Raw genomic sequence first — 20594 nt, 5'->3', positions numbered from 1 at the left:
ACTCACTGCATTTTAAATCATCTTCACATTGATTTTGAAGATTCTGACCGCCCCCTGTTCTCGCTTTTGTTTCTTCCTTAAACAAAAGAGGGCGTAACATCATACAGCCTCGCTCGCAGCCAAGAGGGAGTTTCATGAAGATGTTTTACTGTTCACATGCAGATGGTTGCACTTTGGCAGAAATAAGCAGCAGGCAGAAATACATTTTTGTTTTTCCATCCCAAAAAAAGGACATTAGGGAAAAACCAGCGACGAACAGCAGCCGAGATGTTTGTGTCAATGTATGAATATAACAAAGAGTATGCAGGGGTGCGGCGGTTCAAGTAAGATGTGATGAAATGCCACGTTATTTGGTTGTATTGTTGAGGAAGACGTTCAAATAAACATGAAGGTGTGTTTCCATGATATCTCTGTAAAGTTCTTGGGTTGAGGATGACTTGCTGCTTAGAGGGAGGGCAGAGCAGACATGAAGTACAGTCCTATCATGGGTTAATACACCAGGGCTTCACATGTTCTTGGGGAAAAAGAAAAAAATTCTTGTTCAGTTTTTGCGGCTGGAAGTGTCAGAGGGTTCCCCAAAAGACATGGACCCAAATTGGCTACTTTTGAACTGACACAAAGATGACCTCTTTACACACACCCAGGTGTTGAACGAGCATGTAATACATGTTGAAGCCCAGGTCTAATAACCACACACTGACCTGTTCTGCAATGTTTGACCTTGAGTGGCGTAAGAAGTCAAAGAAAACAAACAAACCTGTTTTGTATGTATATAAAATAAATAAATGAGTCTATCTGAGAAGATGAATATCCCTGGTCAAGTAGTCTCTCTGGTGTATCGAAAAACCAACGCAACCTGGTTGCACTATGTAGCATCTTAATAAATTCAATAAATAACGCCCATATCCAAACGTGTGAAGTCATTTCATGTCACGCACGCAGGATTGAAGGGCCACATTAAATGCAAACATCAAAAATGTTCAAATAAAGAAAAATTAGAATCAAATGTGTTCCTGTTTGTAAGTCTGTAAAATCACATTGTCCATGTTGTGATGGAGTACATGGCTACTGTGGGCGTCCACCCTATAAGCACTGGGTTGAGTCCTTTAACTGTAAAACTTGGGGAATGGCTCTGTGAGTCACAAAATGTCACTAAAAGGCGAAATTCACTTAGTAGCAGGTAGTTAATGTGCAAAAATTTCCATTTTTGGTGAATCATCTTTTTCGTGGTAACGTCGTACTTCAGGGTCTTGAGGGGACCTTATCAGATATGAATCCCTGCCGCCTCTTCATTGGATTCTTAACAGAGGATTGCCTCAGCCTTCACTGTGTCCGCAGGGTCTGCCAATGCTTCCATATCAATCCGACAGCCTGGCACCCCCCTAGCTGTGAGCGCTAACTACTTATGTCACAGTGACAAGTATTGTTTCACAGTGCCGTCTCCTGCTACAGGAGACCCTCGATTCATTCCAAACAGCCAAAAGCGTAACAAAACACGTTTCATGGTGAATTTGTCTGGCACCAAAAAAAGCCAAATTTCATGCAGATATCGTCCGACAGAGATCTCTGAGTCTCTGGCGCCATCGCCGTTCAAAAAGCGGAATCCAAGTCTGCCAGAGAAGTTGGAGGCCCGACAACTGGCAGGGGCGGGATGCAAGTCTGGAAGAAGTGGCCCGTGGCTGATCTCTCCAGGAAAAACCTTTTCAATCATTTGTGCGATGCTAACCTTAGAACAGAAACATGACCCGATTCCACGTGTCGCCAGAAGTGACAGATAGCTGCGCGGAGGGAACGCTTCTGTCAAACACGGTCCCAAAGGCCACAAATAATTGCGTCCCACTACAACGGTTTCTGCACGGTACTGTCCGTCTCCCCCTTCCTTTAGTGTGTTGTAAGGAGCAGTAGCTCTGATTTACTGTTTGGAGAACCAAAGTAAATATTTCCAAGTTCCCTTTTATTTCATTCAGCCATGGTGCTTACAATTTTTCACTTTCATCTTTACTACAACTTGGAAGGATATATTGTGCTTCTCCACACAACATTGCTGATGTTACATCAGTGTATCAATAATATTATTGCACTGATACATGATGTGGCGTTACTGAAAAATGTTACTTGAGTACACAGCAGATTTGTTTAAACTATACATAGGGTTGCCAACTGTTCCCTGAAAAACGAAATTGTCCAAAATTTAGAATCCAAGTCGTGCATTCCGTATCGAGTTGAAAAGGAAGTTTTTTCCTGGGAATACCCCACGGACGGACGTATGGACGTACGTACCTGTTTTCCCACAACACAAGGTTGGCAACCCTAACTATAGTATCCTGTAAGTATTGCTAAAAACAAAGTTAATTGCAATGTGATGTCAATGAAATTGATTTCTTGATACAATTTAGCAAACGGGGCATTTTTACAAACTTCACACGAAAGCATGTTTGTCTTTTGGGAAAGAGCTCATTGAAAAACCTTTGGAAACAGACGGCCCCTGAAAGAATACTTGGGAAGTGGACTTGACGTTTTCAGCCTGTCATGTTTAAAGCGAACCAATCAGTTTTCTTGCTGCTGGCAAAGACATCAACAGTTTGTAGTGCAAGAACTTGACGTGTCACAAACATAAATTTTGTGGCTACTAAGTCATAAGTAGCCTACTTCCTGTTTGATTCTTCAGGGGAGCTTGTAAAAGTGGCTTCTCTGCTTTTTTTTTCCTGTCTGAGGTTCCTTCTCACTGCCTGTCATTGGTCTTTGGTCTTCAACCAAACTAGTTGGGGAACTCATTTAGCCTAATGGGAATGTGAAAATTTGGCAAAAGTCTGAAGTGGAACTGGGCACAAAGTGAAGCCGATTGGTTACACAATGCTACAACTCATTGGAAAAGTCTTAGGTAAGAATGTGGCAAAATGGATGTGCAAGAATTCAGAATTGGAATCTCATTTGAACCAGTTGCATTGCAATGTTATTGCCTAACACTGACTTAAGAAATACTGGTAAAGTACACATTTAAAATACAATTAAAATGTAATACATCACTAGGGTTATTTGTCAGACGGTCTGTAGTAGCCTTGATTTTATCTGCACCAAAACCACGGAAGACCCAACCTCTTTAGTAAGAATGTTCCTACACACGAGAGGAAAAAAGGCAAACAAAACAAGCCTGAAGGAGTTTTCCCTTCAATGAGACGAAGTTTCCAAACCACAAACAGTTTGTTGGTTCAATTTGATAAATGTTCTGGTAACAGAAGGCTACACCATGGCTTTCTGTCTGAAATTCGATGGGAATTTCATTTCCCATGCGTCGAGAAGAATCGTACTTATGTGGTTGATACAAACGCGTGCTGGAATGACATTATTGCAGTAGTAAGAGTGACTTCCAACTCCTTTACCTTTCAAATTTCAACTGGGTAAAAGAAACCCCATTCTGTCTATACGAATACGAGCCACAGTTGGCCCATTAAAGTGAACATCAGCCATAAGTCGGCTGGCTCCATTGAAACGAACAACGTTCTTCTGAAAATGTGCAGGGTTTTTCCCGCCGAGCTGTGGTTCAGCTGGACTACCAAGCATAAAGAGCAGACTCCCTTCTGTGGTGATCTCATGGTTATATACTTATATGGCGACTAATGACCAGATCCAGCCAATCAACACAACAGCACAATCCAGAAAGTTTTCTTTTTATTATTTCAAGACCATTGAGGACATTTGGGGTTTAAATGGAATCGCTTGCATGCATATGCCCAAAAAGGAAATATCTCTTTAGGCTTCTTTAGTTTTGTCAACAGCAGTTTTTGTATAAAGTTGTAAAGGCTAACGGTGTCATAATAGAAATTGCAATATTCACGTACCGACCTTCTTTTGTCCTAGACTAAGCTAACTGCTTACCTAGCATAGAAATATCACTGCTTGGATTATGAGTCTGAATTCCTGCAGATCCATCTTGAAAAGCTCCAACACAAATACTTTTAAGTTGGCCAAAAGTGTAAGTTGTGAAGTATACTAATCAGCATCCTTTGTCAACAAAGGAAGGGAAAAAAACAAAACAAAACAGACAAACAAACAAAAAAGAAGAGATAAAGAATGAGAAAAACATTTCCACTATTTCTGATTGGTTTTGGCCAAAGTTGACTTTCAGCCCCTTGTGTGTAACAGGATTATTATGGGCGTTCAAGTGTGTCAGATATCAACCAATTCCAACGATATTTTTTTTCAGTGTTCGTGGACTCTGTTCCAACTGGACATGCAAAATACACTCAGTGGGTCAGTTTGACTTTGCGTCTGGCACGTCACAGTAGCTAACTACCTATGAGACGTAGCTTCTCGCTTGTAGACATCACTCTTCACCCAATCTCCACTAATTGGAAAGCGTTTTTTTTTGGAATGCAATAAACAAACAGTGACTCCATGAACTTTAAACAAGGCTAATTGTGAGCTGCATATGGCAAGCTCGTTATGGGGTTATTTCTTCCCATGGTTTCATATTCTGCTCTTGGGGTTCTTCAGCTCAAACTCCAAATACACAATGCATTGTTCTGGAAAACATCACAGCCTGCTTCCCCAGATTCCCAGCTTTCAAGGCCATTTGGAGGTAAGAACGATATTTGCATCCAACTTGGGAAAAAATATTCAAATATTAAGCCTGTTTGGAACAACCTTCCTTTCTGTTTTTCACAATAGATGATGTTTGTAAATGATTTTTAAGAACATTTTTACCTCCGTCTTTCATGCAATGTAAGGTCTAGCAAGGTATTTTAAGGAGGTGAGATATATCTCTTTTTATCATCCAGAAAACTAGGATTCAACCAACCAAAATGTGTTTTATTGATGCACACAGATCAATGTCATCACATCTCAGTTTGTCTTTGTCTGAATTCGGGGTTCTTTGTCTCTCGGCTCAGGGGTGTTGGTGGGGGTTGGACGTATATTCTCCATCCAAGCCTGAGGGATGACCTCATGGGGCATGCAGCTGCCATCACTGTTCTCGTAGGAGTTAATAGGAACAGCATGTAGCCTCTGGAAAGGACTACCTCCTCCAGTCTTCATTGTTCTCACTGTTCCAGCATTAAAGAGCCAACTATCATCATTTTGAGCTTCAAAATTAATATCTTTATTATTATTATTACTTTCTTTTATTACTGACAGAAACCAGTTTTTTCCTCCGTCGTTCCCATTTTCCAGTTCAACAGCTGTATTTGAGAAAATGCAGCTGAGTAATTTTATGGCTCCTAAGAAGGTAGCTTCTATGTTAATGCTCAAGAGCCGGGAGCTATTCTCTGCTTTTTGCTTGATGCTCGGTCGTCTTTAAACTCATCATACCACATCTCCACTTTTTCTATTCTTTCATGCCCACTGCACTCATTCTTTTGGTTTTGAAATGATAATAAATGGTGTGGAATTGCATTTAAAGGATCACAGAGAAGAATTCAGCAGACAGACCTGAATTGCGATGGTATTTGTTCCAGTTTGCCTTGCTGGATGATGCAACTTGCTGCACTTTCCACTGCAGCAACTATATTTCCTTCTTACACTTTTATACCAGGTTTAATTTATTGACAGTTGCTGGCATTGAATAAAATATTTGACGGAATTATAGTTGTTCTCAATCCAAATTTTACCACATTTAGCATCAGGAATTTGCTGCTTCAGTCGAGAAATTTTGCACAATTCTGTATTTTCTTTTTTCACAGTTTTACCTAATCATAAAAAAGGAATAGCTTATTCCAAAACCTTTTCCCAATATATAAATATTAAATGCAAATACGTTAAGTATCTAATGTAATAGCATATCATAATAATAATAAAAATAATAAAAATAGTTTATATATAAGTAATATAGTCCATCTTTCCACAATGCCTGCAGAGAATCTCTATGAGTTGCTCTGTCGTCTCCTCACTGCTGCTGCTCCGTCTCCTTCACTGTGAAATCTATTGTGTTGGCTGCTGCCTGTGCATTCTCATGAAAACACTGTGCATCCAATCTGATATTCTAGCGCATGTGTGTGTGTGAGTGTGTGCGTGTGTGTGTGTGCGTGCGTGCATCTGGAATGCCTTGTGTAATGTGTGTGCCATATGACAGTTATTAATCAAGCGGCAGCATGCTCACCCACTATCTGGGACCTGAATCAGACCGCAGCTTGAACAGAGGAGAAAAAAAACAAAATCCAGCTGATGCAACAAACTCAATTCTCAGTTTTGTTCCTGAAATAAAACAGCGGGTCTGGGACACCACAAGTAAACCTTTGTTTTCTTTGACTTTCTTTGTATCCGCCCCCCTCTCTCCGTCTCTGTGTCTGGGTGGAGAAATCTTTGGGCAAACAACCATTACATTTCCCAAAGGAGGAACCCTACTGACTTGTGCGTCAGCCTGAATTTTCAGTCATTATTAGAAAAGTGACTCAGTCTCACTACCTAATTGTTTTAGTAAAATTTTCATATCATATTTTTTAAGAAACTTGTTTTCTATATGACTTACCTACATATCTTATATTATGTAGCAGTCACCGTTAATGTAATATGTTGAGTTATGTTTCTTAAAATTTATTCCACCCATGTAGCCACTGACCCAATGTACTGAAAACACGCCAACTCATGTATCATACTACAGATGCAGATGTCTGCCGTTGTCATACTAGGTTGAAGCTACAACGCCTTCAGTGAGAAATTCCACTGCGTTTCATTTACAATGAGGGAAGCGGCCACACTGAGCCACTGTGTTTCTCCAACGCTCCATCTTGCCGGGGTTTCACGATTTTATCTTGTTATCGGAGCTCATGTTCAGAGGTCTTTTCCTAGGGGAGATCAGTTGGTTGTATTTAAAGATTAAAAGAAAATGGTATTTTTTTTTATTTTCTTTTTTCAACAGTGTGCAGTCTTACCCCTAGATGGTACTAACTTTTACACACTGGACCTTTAAGCTTTTGAAACAAAGAGAAAATGTCATAACTTAATACCAGCATGTTGAGCAATGGGCTGCGTGGCTGCTGCATTTCATTATTTCATGTTGTTGCTGTTGATAGAGTCGTGTGTCTAAGAGACCAGTGAAAACACAAGGGTTAAAGAAAAGGCCATTTTAATACACATAGAAGATATTGCTTCTTAAATGACACGACTAACCAGAACATCAGACCAGATCCTTCCTCTCATCAGCATTACAGTATGACGCAGTTCAAATAAATATTGATTTTTAGTTATTACCATTGACGGTGGAGCAAAACATGAAGTTGAATGTCGATGAAGCAGGACAGTGATTAGCCAGTTTATCGCACCGTGGTGACTCCAGAAAAATGAGATGCTGCAACATCGTTTGCACTTGACTTTCTGGGATTTCCAGTAAAATTCTGTACAAAGTATAGTAGCTGTGACTGCCTCTCGGTGAATAAATGCTTTGCGCGCGGGCAGCCGCAAAGTTTAAACTTTAATATTTAAACTTTAATGTTTCTTTAAAAGAAAAGAAAAAAAAAAGCAAACAATTACTACAATTTTTGCTCTTTAATCATAGAATAACAAATAAACTGTGCTAATTAAAAGAGAAAGTAATGTGCGCAGTGAAAATATCAGTTCATTTTTCAAAAAAGGAGAACCGTTTAAATGAATGTTATTTAAAAAAAAAAAAATGATAGAACTTATATATATATTTAGAGTTTATATACAGATCTGTTTAAGGCAAGTTGAGAGTCATTGGAGATGTTTTTTTGCCAGATGTTTTTTTTTTTTTTTTTTTTTTAATCCGCCTCCGGAGCGTCTCGCAATTTAATTTTTTTTTAATTTTCTCGACCTGGTCACAAGCGGCCACCATCGCGCGACGGAAGAGTGGGAAGAAGCTGCCAGGAAACGTCCTCTCCGCCGACCGACGCCGGCTGCGTGTGTCACGGGCGTCTCTAAAAGCGCAGCAAACACGCCGCCAGCAGGAGCAGCAGCGACACCAGAGGCCTCGGCCTCCTCGTCCCGCTGCTGCTCACCTCCAGCTGCACCTGCCGGCTGCTGGAGGAGCCTCCTGCTCGGTCGTGCCTCGGCGTCGGCGGCTGCGTCTCCCCCCCGCTGCTGCACAGCACCATGGGGGGCTGGAAGGAGGTGGGCCTCCTGTGGGGCCGGTCGGGGCTGGAGCCGTCCGTGGGCCTCTCCCCGACGAAGAGCAGCGGCTGCTGGCGGTGGTCCAGCTCCACCTTGAAGAGCTCGTACTCCTTGTGCGGGAGCTTGACGCCCAGCAGCCCGCAGCCGTCCGTGGGGGTCACGTCCTGCTCGCGGCCCACCTCCCAGCGGCCCTTGCGCCCGCACTTGCCCTGCCGGGTGCCGTTGAGCAGCTTCGCCGTGGGTTCGTCCTCGGGCGTGACGCTCGCCCGGGTCACCTTGAAGACCAGCTCGGTGGCACCCGCCACTTTGCCCGAGGGGTTTCCCTGAGCGTAGTGTCCCGACGCCCTGAGGGTGAAGGTGGGCTGGGAGCAGCCGGGGTCGGAGTAGTGCCTGTAGACGCCCTCCCACGCGTGCTGACCCGGCTCGAAGGTGAAGTCCCGGCTGAGGAAGAGGACGTTTGGACGGGTCTCGCAGTGCCGGCTGACCCAGCGGCCGGCCAGGAGCAGCGGGGCGGGGGGACGGCGGGGCAACACTGGGGGGCGCTGCTCCGAGGAGCGGTAGACTGAGGCGCAGACGGGGCAGGGGTGGACGTGGTGCTGCAAAGAGCAAGACTGGAGTCAGTGCAAGGATTAAAGAAAGCTATTAGGGCAGCGTTTTTATTCTCACGGTTTAATTTTAGGTCTGGAAATTTTTTTTATATTGAAATTAAATAAATTCAATTTTTTCTGAAAATATAGCCCAAGACTTGAAAATATTGAATTGAATTGAATTGAATTGATATCTGTATTTCGATCATGTAAAGGATAACTTGAAAAATATATTACAGTTAGAGTTCAAGAAATTAAGAGTTTGCATCAAATTTTTCTTTCTTTCTTTCTTTCTTTTTTACTTTTTTTTTTTTTTTAATTTTTTTTAATTTATTTATTTTTTTTTACAATTTTTCAAGTAAAGCTCAGTTTTTAACAACTTATTTGCATTTGGAAAATAAACATTTGCAGCATCTTCTGGTTTTTACAAAATAACAAAGGTTGATGTTAAAGCTTTGCTTTCAGTTGTGCATCATCAGCATATCTCTGTATTGATTATTATATGCGGGACTTGCAAAACAAATGCAAATTTACTACACAACACTCTTATTCCCACACTGTGGTGCACATCCATGGATACATGGGTGTGTTTTGCAATCAGATCTCGGGAGCGTGGTTGGAAAAGCCCATCGTGGAGCTCACCATGGCGTTCTGCAGCGGCTCCTGGTAGCCTGTGGGCCTGTACTGGGTCCTCTCCGTCCACTCAGTGTGGATGTCCCCCAGTAGCAGCTCCTGGACCTTCCCTCCATGGTGGCCGTGCTGGTGCCACGTCTCCACACGCATAAGTCCCAACTCCATCATGGAGAAGCCCATGGCCGACAGACACGCCCTGCCTGCCCGGCTGTTGTAGAGCTCAAGGGGCCGCCCCACCGCCACCCTGTCCAGGGTGGGACCCACGCAGGAGGACGGCAGCCTGGAGGCCAGCCTCTGCTTGGCCGCCGGGCTGTGCACTACAATGGCCACCTTGCTGAGGTGGTGATCGGCCTCGGTGGCCCCGCGGGTGATCCAGGAGGCGTGGCGCAGCCGCAGCTTCCCCCGGATGCTGAGAGAGTAGGCGGGGTCCTCGCAGCCGCTGTCGGCGTAGTAGTGCTGCAGGGCCTGGAAGTGACGGGTAGGGTGGAAGGTGTAGGAGCGGGTGAGGAACTCGGGGCCCGGTCGGACTTCGCACCTGAGCACAGAGGAGAGAGACGGGGTGGAAAAAGTGTGCAAAGTCGAGGCAGGTGTTTGCAATCTGCTGTCCGTCGGGGCACAAAAACAGAATTCTATCCCCCAGAATCAGCCCGGAGTAGCGAAATACCAGGTACGATCTAATGTTAGGCCTTCCTCCAATGATATTAATCCTGTCATCTTGATGACTGATGAATTGGAAGGATTGTTTTCACCTATTTAGCATTTCCACTGTTTAATGGCAGCCTGTTTCCATGTTTTCCAACATAACATCAAGACTTAAACATATTTTTAATGCATTAATTTGTTTCTTTGGCTACGATGTGAAGGCGAGAAGGAAACACCAAGCTGACATATTATGACCAGGAGGCAGACTATTTTGTTCTGTTTACACTTGGACTTACATTAAGTCCAAACAGATATTTATGCTCAATATTTACTCTTTTTAAATTCTCCTTTGGCCCATTCCCATTACTTGGGGGAAATAGTTCTCTCTGGCTGCTAAATGGTCCATTATATTTGGCTATGGCAGGTTGCCCCACTGCATGCTTGGATGTTTTTCCACAAGTCACAGCCTGACTCATCTGCTTTCAGAAACATTTTGCATAAATCCTGTGAGCCCAGCGGCACATTTAAAACAAACAACAGGCTGAAAACATTGACACAATAGTGGCGAAAGGTTCGAATCTCTTGACACTAACGTAGACCTTAAAGATCTTTACAAGTATTGGATTGCTTTTCAAACGACGCACCTCGTTGACACCCACGTGCCGTCCACTTTCGGAGGGACCTCCGCCGTTATCTTCACTCTGTCCTGTAGGTGGCGGCACTGACAGTTCTGCTCCCAGGGCAGGCTGTGGCTGAGGTTGGAGGACCGGGCGAAGGTGCCGGTGGGCACCTTCCACAGTTTACTGCTAGTTCCGTCTGCAAACAGAGCTACAATGCAAGTGTGTGATCAGAAAAGAGTGAATGAAAACTAACTAGTTAAATTAAACAAATTTACCACCTTGTGGTTTGTGCACTAAAATATGAGAGGAGAAAGTGGGTTAAGCCAAAATGTCTCCATTCATGACTGTTCTTGGCCTCCTTCATTCGTCCACAAAGTCAATATTTGTAACATGAACAATGTAAACTCTGGTTGGACCAAAAGTAAATGATTTTTAAAAACTCATTTCTCTTTGCAAACCTTTGACACATTTCTGCTCGATTTCACGCCAAATGACCAGGTGTCAACACTGAAGGTAATTTGGGCTTTCGCTACAATCCCTCAGCTGCAACGCAAGGTTTTTGAAGGTGGGCGTGCGTTCGTGCGCACAGCAGCCGTCATGTCACGCTGGCGTCGAAGCCTCTTCTGTGAATTTCTCTCAGCGAGATAAAGCAAACAGCGGGTCGCTGACGGCAGCGGGCCGGTCCAGCCTGAAACATCTGTTGATAATATTATTCAGAAAGCACTTGGCGTGAAGGATGTTCTCACATGACTCTCCCCAAGCACTGGCTGTTGGAGTTAAACTAAATGAAAGCATTATTCACCCTCTAGTGTTTGTTTATCTGACGCGTGCACGTCTGCAATCTGTCCGCCTGTCGCTGCTCGTCGCTGCGTCCGCCGTCCACGACAAAGCGGGAGGATTTTCTCAAAATCCCCCCATCACGGCTCAGGGAGCCCACAGGGCCCAGTCCTGGCACCGTGCACACTTTTGGCTTCACTTTCTGCCTCCCACAATAAATGTGCGAGAGCGAAGTCCCCCCCCCCCCCCCCGAACTCTCTCCTCCTCCTCTCACCTTCAATCACAACGGTGAAATTTTGCATTTGCACGTTTTGTCGTAAGGCGCAAAAACGACAGAGCGCATGAAGTCGTGAGCTAAAACAGGTGCCAGAATTGGGACTTTTGTTGCGATTGGACTGAAGCGAGCGACTCGCTTCCAATCCCAAAACGATAGCGATCTTGTTTTGGAAGAAGAAAATGTCAAACAAGTCGGCACATCCTGTTTTCTTTATTCTCAGCGTGTCCTTTGACTCATCTGGTGCTCCTTGCCGGTTCCCTTCACCCTCGCATTCTTTCACTTCCTCGACTCTCTCCGGGATCCTCTGGGACGGACAACTTCACGGTTGTAATCCCACCCCAATTTTCCCTGGTTTGGCTTCGGAGGCGCTCCGGGAGAAAATCACCTGTTGAGCTGGGAGTTGGTTGTTGCGCCACACGTTGGCTTGTTCGGTCAGAAAAAGAGAGAAAAAAAATAAAATAACCAAGGGTTTGGAAAAAATGCCTGCAGCTCATGTGGACGGCCGTTCTTTCAGAAAATATTGAATAGATTTTCTCGCACACACACAACACTGTTCAAAACCCACTGACTTGATTTAAAGGCTGCTTTCACACACAGGGCCCAGCTGGCCTCTTCAATAGAGAAATCAGATCTGGGCCACTTCATGGCTGTAAAAGACGTGATGTGACTCCAGTCTAAACAGACAATTTTGAAATTCAGAGCGACTTTCACGCCAACCTTGATCATTGTGTTCATCATGGTTGTACACTGTTCTACTGAACAATAGTCACAACTAACCATGGAGTCCGTTTCTGGATGCAGTTGCTTTCCCGCTCACCCTCCACTGCACAGTGACTTGATAAAGGAAATTGTTTACCCTCACACCAGTACCATCTACGTCCCGGTTTTCTTCAATCAACCTTTATTCGTACAGCGCTAAATCACATCTCAAGATGCCTCAAAGCGTTTTGTGCAACCAGAAGGAAACCAACTAAACCCTTTCAGAGCAGGACAGGTGCGACAGTCAGCCAGGAAAAACTTCCCTGTAGGAGGAAACCTCGAGCCAATCCAGACCACAGAGGACGGTCCTCTGCTTTGATGGGTTGAGGTGAAAAATAAATACAAAGAGATGTAGAGATGTTCTTCCATCCACCTGCATGATAAGACAATGTTCTTGTGTTCCTGTAGGGCTGCGTCATGTCCGTGACCATGTTCAAACTGGACTCCAATTTAAAGACAGTGTGAACGGCTGCATTAGAATGAAATGTGTTAAAGCTGCATTCAATAAAAAACTAGACCCAGAGAGAAATCGAATGTTTGCAACGTGAACACGGTTCTCACGCTCACTCGCACTCAGTGGTTCGAGGAAAAACAGTCCCAAGGACACTTGGACCCGCTAACCGCCGGGCTCAAAGCGCTGAAGCTCATGGCCGCTCTGCTTTTGTGAGCCCAGCTGCACCATAAAAGCGCCTCCAAGATGGCAGCCCAGTGACGGACGTTTACGGGACTTGTTAATGTCAGATGGGACGGCCCCACTTTCTTTCCTCCCGCTCTTCCAAACTCCACAATCAAAGAATCGAATCCGAGCGTCCCTCCACCTGGTGCTCTCGCAAACACACACACGTTTAGACTGGATGCAACCGCACTGTCGCAAGCCTCCGAGTCCAGATCCAAGCAAAAGGAACATTTCTTCCCCTGAGAGCCGCCTGTCAGTCTGCTGATATGATTAATCCTCCTTCTCCTCGTCATCTCCTCCTGCTGCCACTGAAGTGCGCTTGCACTTTTTCCCATCCCGTCTGTGTTTTGTTTATTCTTCACGTCACCGCAGCCAGCCAGAGAAACCGGGACAGTTTTGGCGCTTGATGTGGTCATATGAAAGCGGGATGAATTCATTCCCTCCGTGCTGCTCCTGCAGGTCTACCCAGCCCTGTTGCGCTCTGCATCCTTTGCAGCAGCGATGGATGCACAGAGAAGCTGCAGGCAGAGGCCACCTGGGTCTCTGTTTGAGATTTAGCTCTCGCAAAGGCATTTCTGCAGTGTTTCTGTCACCCAGGCGCCGGTGCCTGCTTTGGATCTCGTTCCACTCGAGCATATGGTTGCATTTACTTTGAAAAAGAGGAAAGAAAAAAAGAAAGAAAGAAAGAAAAGAAAGAAAGAAAAGAAAGAAGTAGTCGTAAAAGCGGAGCTTAGTAAAACTAAATTGCTCATCGAGGAGGTTTCTCTGAATTATTCCTCTACAAAAGAGCCTTTTCCAACCGCAAGCGAGGCGATGTCGTAATGCAAATGATAATAATCCAATCCCCGTCTCAATTTGGAGGAGATGAGGGACCGTTTGTGTTGATTCGCTTCCTACTCAGACAGTCAGATAGCATTAGCTGCGCCCGCCAATGATTCCCGCTGATTTATTTTTCCACCTAAAACTTCCTGCCGTGGCAGTCCGCACCGCTCTGTCACTTTACAGGCCTCTAGACATGTTTTTTCTAGACACACTGTACTTACTTTTACTCATAAAACCCCTATTAAACACACATTAAAACATCACACAGCATTAAAAGTACCTAGTATTTCAGGTAATACAGTGATCAGCACTGCTGCAATAGATCCCGCTTTCATGAAAGTCAAATGATGTGAGACACAAACTCAAAAGAATGACTCTCAGTATCAGAAACGCTGGCAACAGAACATTTCTTTTGGTTAGACATCATAAAGAAGAGAAACTTTCTGCACATCAGCTTCCAACTAACCGCTGACCTCTTTTTGACAGGCGCCCTGAAATACAACAGTAACAGTAAAATATATATCTCATAAAAAATCTCATAACAACAAACTTGCACCCAAGTTTATTTTTGGAGATCTGCTAAATTGGAACCATTTTAACAAACAAATGAAAAAAGAAATACTTCTGAGGCAATTACAGAATTCCTCTCTTGGCTGCTTCAACTTTGAAATTGGGACCAAATGTGTATTAAAGCTAATTGAAAGACAGTGTAACAGCGAGACAAGATTGGCGAGGGGTCTGGCACTGGAGACCAGAGGATTTAAAGGTGACTAAAGAGTCAAAAGTTTGCGAGAAACGGCAGCGTTCCGTCAGCCAAACACCAGGATGAAAATAAAAAATTGCAGAAACCTCCACATTCCGGCCTGTTTACACCCTGCTCAGTTTCCGCTTCTTTCTCATAGTGACTTCACTGACTGATTGAAAATGCTGGTGAGGAAAATGTTGCATCGTATCAGAACTTCAGTGCCTGATGAGCTCAAGCAGAAGCAGTCCAAGTAATTAAGGCCCTCACACACCAGCAATGGACAGACAGTGGAGGAAGTAATCTAATGTAATATATATGTATGTATGTATATGTACTATATATTTTAATATCGTCCTTCCCAACCCTGCCACCGCTGTGTCATCATTCTGCCACACGAGGGCAGCACAGCAGCCCTCCTTTGTGTGTGTGTGTGTGTGTGTGTGTGTGTGTGTGTGTGTGTGTGTGTGTGTGTTCTGCACGGTCAGTCTGTCATCACCACCAACACCAACACTGCCGATGCCTCAGCCAACAGATGACCGGCCAGAGTAATCTACCCTTCTTTGAACCGCGTGCGCGTGCGCGTACACACACACACACACACACACACACACACACAGCACACATTGATTATTTTTTTTTTTCCCGCAGAGGGATGCCATTTATAAAAGACCTCCAGGCTCCACTCTGTTTGTTTGTTTGCATTCGTGATTACTCTCTGGCAGCCTTCACTCTCTCTCGCTCAGTACATTTTTTTTCTTTAAATATTAAATAAAAAAAATAAAAAAATGCCCTATAAAAACAGGATCTAGATTCAGGGCTGGTTAATTGGCGCCCTGCAGAAGGACTCGAGTCGAAGTTGACGTTGAATCCAGGTTGAAGTCGAACTTCGAGCTTTCAGATTTGTCCCAATCTGACTTCCTCTCATCCCACTGTCCCTACAGTCACCAGGCCCTCCTCCCCTCCTCTCAGTGATGACAACTTCCTCCCTCTGGGGAAAAAGCCGCAATGTTCATGGCTCATTTATCCCGGCTTTGAAAAAAAAAAAAAAAATCCCCCTCCCGCCACCCCCACCATTTTGTTTCATTTCTCTTCTTGCGCCGATGGTTAATGAGGTGCACAGAGTCGTGTCTGCAGTTTTTGGAGAGGGGCTGGCGAGGAGCTGAGATGACAAGATTAGTGAGGTGCATGTTTTACTGTGAACGAGCTGGGAGAGCCACAGACCGTTTTCATATCCAAGGGAAGGGCCGCACATTTTTTTTTTATAGCTCCAACTTTGCATTCTTCATCCATCCTCAAGAGACGTTAATCCCGCTTTAAATTTTAAACATGCCTAAACTTTCACATCCTAACCCCTCAAAAACCATGCAACATTTAGAAGGACAAAAGAAAGAGTCTAAACACGATACAATGATGCTACAGCAGTGAGATTTTCTTTTTCTTGCTTTTCCTGAAATCCCTTGGAGTTACAGTCAGAGCCTTCGGAAGGCCTCGGGAACTGCTGATATGAGATACTTGGAAAATCTCAAGTTCACACACAGTTTGGATGGTTTTACTTTAAATCATCACGGTTTGTTTTCACGGAGCATTTAAAAAATATACGACTGTTTGCATTTTCTGCAACGCTCCAGTTTGCACAATCTCTCCCGCTTCAAGGTCAACGTACACAGACATAAATATCTCGCCAAATGAGCGAGGAACGCTAGCTGGAAGCTCCAGTGCTCGGATATCTCTGCAAAACACCTGGAAGCCCTATACACACACAAAAACACTCAACATTTGCGGTCTGGCCAAAGATCCCCCTAAAAAATTAAACAAATAAACTCTTGGCTCAAGTACTGTACTTTTGCAAACAAATGTGTTTAGAACTAAAAAGCTAATGTTGGTCCACAGGCAAAATGTTTCACATTCGTATGGTTCATGAAAAAAAAAAAAAGTAGGCTAATGATCGACTTGCCTTGGAGGGATCAGTTTATTATATTTTTCTTGCACGGAGTGCATCAAGACACATATGGGTGTGATTTAATGCTGGAGAGATAACAGTTGACTGATTGGTTGATTGATTGGCAGCTTGCATGTAACTCTGGGTGGTATGTCCGATGGATTTATTTCATACAGCGCGTCAATTTGGGAATGAGCCAATAGGTATCATTTTGCAAGGCGCGAGACATGGAAAGAACATCTTGAAAAGGGATAAAATAGACTTTCTATCTCATTTCCAGCAAGCCAGTGATATGAGATTTATTTATTTTCGCCTCCAGTGAGCTTGTAACAACTCTAGTTGCCCTGCCTTGACTAACCTGCCATAAAAGCCGACCTACACTGGGAAAAGCCGTCAGTGCTGTGATTTATTTCTTAACAGTGTAACCGTGGCCGTATCCTGCAGCCGTGCTAATCTCTTTAGCGATAGCTAGTCTCTGAGTGGCTTCCTGTCTTTCTTCTTTGACTTCTTCTGGGGTCTAGACGGGCACGTGGCAAGTGTTAGCTTCCAGCGTTGTCACAAAGCCACAAATGGATTCTGATTGGCTACGCAATGTTCGGACAAAAGCGGACGGGCAAGATTTCAGGATTGAAAGCCGAGTCATTCGACTGCTACACAAGGTAATCGATAGATGAAGCGGTCGACGTAAGATGTGGCAGACCAGGAAAGAGTCATCCGTAGAGTTGCCAACGGTCGCTTAAAATTGAGAATTGTCCAGTATTTGATACAGAATGGGGTTTGTCCCGTATTTCTGAGTTGTCTTTAACGTAAATTCATTTTCGATGCAAACTCACGTTCGTTTCCATAGAGCTTGCGTTCTAAACTGTAATGGCTCCGAGCGCTGCGGGAGTCGTCCTTTATTTTTCCTGAATGAAAGTTGGCAACACTAGACATCCCACAGACTGAAGGATACCAGTTGTAAATTTTTTGTCCCAGACAGTCAACTGAACTCTGTTGGTACTTCGTCCTACCTGACCGCAATCCATCTTTGCATTTGCGCCTCCCTTCCTTCCCTCCGCCCTTGTTGCCCAAGTCAGACGCAGGTCAGGCTGATTTAGAGGTTTATCAAAGTACATGAATTCTGTTGTGTTGTTCTAACCCCTCGACCCCACCGCCCCCTCCGCCACCCTTCACTTCTACACTATGGGATTTAACCCCTGGGTGTCTCCCGGCTGGCTCCAGGACCAGGGATCCCCTCGGTCCCCGGGGCAGCGTAAGGACGGCCGCTGTTGTCTTTTCATCACTCCGTAAGCTAGTTAATCCACAGGCCTCGTTTATTTAGTCGCGGGATCTTGTGGGCTTTGCCCGGTGGAAGCTACTGCCAGCATCGCTGCGGTCGCAGAGATCCCGTCCAACAAAGCGACGGCAACACGCTCGGCGTCGCTCTCGCCGCCGTAAATAAATCAGCGAGCCCGCACTTCCACCGAACTCTCCTGCAAACTTTATTCGTCTCTGCTGGATGTTTGGTGCCTTCCTCCACGCCGGGGAATCCTGATCGTAATAACAGCTGACATCCATTGCGGCCTGCCGTTTTATTTTTGGTGGCCTTCCAACGCAGTCGAGATACAGATAGCGGACGCACGGAGTTGATGGTCCATTGATGTTTTCAAGCTGACATTACACTGGTTTCACCTTGATCCAAAAGCTCGGTTTTGGAGATCTGGCCTGTGGCGGTTTTACACACTTGGCGGGTGTTCAAAGTTGGAACGGGGCTGTTTATAGGCCAGGGACTGGGGTGGGGGTGGGGGTGGAGTGGTGGGTGGACTGCAACCAGAGTTTATTTTTTATGAATGTGATCATGTGTTTTTCTGTTTGGTAAAACGAGGCAGGAATAGCGCGAGGATGTCAAAAAAGAAAGGTTCCAGCCGGGTCCGGTTGAGTTTCAGTTTGGAGATTCAGGAAATTCTTTCATCAGACGACCCAACACCTCAAACATTCACGGTGGTCTCCTTCGGTTCAGCAAAAAGACTCACTTTTATTGCAAAATCTTTAGGTTTCAAGAGCGTTTGTGACTTTAGACCCAAACAAAGAGAAGCCCGAAATCAGCATTTTTGACCTCAGCTCACCTCAACCATATTCCTTTCACCTCTCGAAAAGAAATAAAAGCGCCCATGCGTCACACGCTCGAGCCGCCGTCAGCCTCCGTCGGCACGTGTTATCACTTAAACGCCATGTTAAAAAGTAGCTGGACGCACCTAATAAAACCTCTTTCTCCGTTTTATTTATTATCGCACAATCTGCTGCGTGATCTGCGTGGCATCTGTTTCCCCGACTCGACCTTGGCTTGTCTCCTCCACTAGACCTTGGGCTGTGAAAAGAAGAAAACAATCCCCAGATACCGGCAGAGGGGGAGCAGCTAAATGATGATTACTACTGTGCGGATGGCTCCTCCCGACTGTCTCCCACCGCTCGTCAAACTTAACGAGCCCCGATGGCCAGACTGCGCCGCTCCTCCTCCGACCGGGCGGCGGCGGCGGCGACGGCGGCAGTGGCCGGACAGCGGCAGCCCGAGGTAAGGTCAGTAATGAGCGTCTCCTGTTATTCTAACCATTAACATAATGGCAACATTAGTTCCAGGGCCACGCTCCCCTGCTCCTGAGGAACCATTGTTTAAAGGCACCAAGCCGGAGCTCCTTTCAAGACTCCTCTCAGACTCCACGCTTTGAAGACGCGCAGCAGAGGAGAGGCTGAGCACAGACCGGCTATTCATAACTCTCACATCAGCGGAGGTTTAAAACTCGGCAAAGTGCTAAATCCACACGTCGAATTGTGACAAATTGCGCCGAGGCTGCTTCCGTGTAATCGCAAATTTTGCTGCGTTTGATCTCCTCCTCCTCCTCCTCCTCCTCCTCCTCCTCTTTTTCCTCCACCTCCTCCTTTGTCTTTCCCCTTCTTCCTTTCAGTCCTGCCGCTAAATCCACAAACGTTCAGCTGATTTCTCACATGTGAGGGCTGTTTGTTTTTCGTGCAGCGGCAAAATAAAAAGCCGCAGATTAAGTTTAAGAGGCCTTTTCAAGATTACACAGAGAGCTGCAGATTTACGCTACAAAAAGTCACAGCCGCAGTAATAATCCCTCGCGGTAGAATGCACACGCACATTTTTAACACTCTAAAAGCCTCCAGAATCTTTATTTACAGAAGGCTCAGCGGATGAGATTTGCCCAAAATCCACTGCGCAAAAAAAAAGAAAAAAAAAACTCTCCAGATTTATGATGAGAAGCTAAATGCATATTCACACAGGAGCTCGGCTCGACTCACCTTGCCACAGACACAGCAGCCAGACTCCCCTCAGCAGGTGACTGAGACGTCCGCTCGACATGTTCCCTGCTTCCACGCACTCCACTAAACCAAAAAACAAAACAAAAAACTTCTAGATCTCCAGCGGATCTAAAAGCAAGAGAAGTTCTTGTGTTGAGCAGTGGGGAGTCCAGTAATCCCCCGGTGTGACACTCCAGGGAGCTTCTTCTTCTCCTTCTTCTTCTACCTCCACTTGTTGGCTTCCATGGTCTGAGAAGAATAAGTCCTCAGGTGGGAAAAAGAGCCACACAAGTGCTCCACAACCGGTGCACTCCGGCAAGCTGGAGAGAAAATAGTCCTTCTCCTCTTTCTTTCTTTCGTTCTCTTTCTGTCTGTCTGCGCTCTCTCAATCACACAGCGTGGCCTCGCGACTGCGCCGCCCTGCGAGTCTGTTCTGCTGGATGCACGGGCAGCAAGTGTGTGCATGCATGTGAGCGGGGCCGTTCAGCGTGTACGCCTCAGTGTGTGTGTGTGTGTGTGTGTGTGTGTGTGCGTGGGTGCGCGCGCTCCTCAGTCTGGCTCTTATAGTTTGAGCTGAGAGGAGGGAGTAGCAGGGAGTGAGAAAGAGATGGAGGGAGGGCAGAGACAGGGAATGTTTGTGTGTGTGTGTGTGTGTGTGTGTGTGTGTGTGTGTGTGTGTGTGTGTGCGTCCGGGCGGAGGAGGGGGTAACAGCCTTAAGTGGGAGCTCCAGGGGAGCTTTAAGAGCAAGGTGCAAAAGG

At 45.3% G+C, this 20594-nt stretch overlaps 1 protein-coding gene across 1 annotated transcript; it reads right to left on the bottom strand.

The window, feature by feature from the left end:
- Nucleotides 1-7437: 7437 nt before the first annotated feature.
- On the bottom strand, nucleotides 7438-20366 carry apcdd1l (adenomatosis polyposis coli down-regulated 1-like). The gene is made up of 4 exons (XM_076025046.1): nucleotides 19836-20366; nucleotides 10568-10751; nucleotides 9291-9816; nucleotides 7438-8657 (listed from the first exon to the last, which is right to left on the bottom strand). Exons 1-4 carry the CDS (start codon nucleotides 19894-19896, stop codon nucleotides 7869-7871), a joined length of 1560 nt encoding a protein of 519 aa, XP_075881161.1. The 5' UTR covers nucleotides 19897-20366; the 3' UTR covers nucleotides 7438-7868.
- Between the last annotated feature and the right edge of the window lie 228 nt (nucleotides 20367-20594).

This window comes from Nelusetta ayraudi, unplaced genomic scaffold, assembly GCF_046127955.1.
Source record: "Nelusetta ayraudi isolate G7.1 ecotype Tasmania unplaced genomic scaffold, CSIRO-AGI_Nayr_v1 ptg000017l, whole genome shotgun sequence".
Lineage (NCBI taxonomy): Eukaryota > Metazoa > Chordata > Actinopteri > Tetraodontiformes > Monacanthidae > Nelusetta > Nelusetta ayraudi.
The sequence above is the reverse complement of the archived record's forward strand: the minus strand, read 5'-3'. Positions and strand labels throughout refer to the sequence as shown.

What these genes read in the sequence shown, in the direction of transcription:
- apcdd1l (XM_076025046.1), bottom strand. Translation starts at nt 19,896, where the DNA reads ATGTCGAGCGGACGTCTCAGTCACCTGCTGAGGGGAGTCTGGCTGCTG. An exon ending in GGCACGTGGGTGTCAACGAG is followed by an intron (nt 9,817 to 10,567) that starts GTGCGTCGTTTG and finishes CTCTGTGCTCAG; the next exon opens with GTGCGAAGTCCGACCGGGCC. An exon ending in AGCCGCTGCAGAACGCCATG is followed by an intron (nt 8,658 to 9,290) that starts GTGAGCTCCACG and finishes TGCTCTTTGCAG; the next exon opens with CACCACGTCCACCCCTGCCC.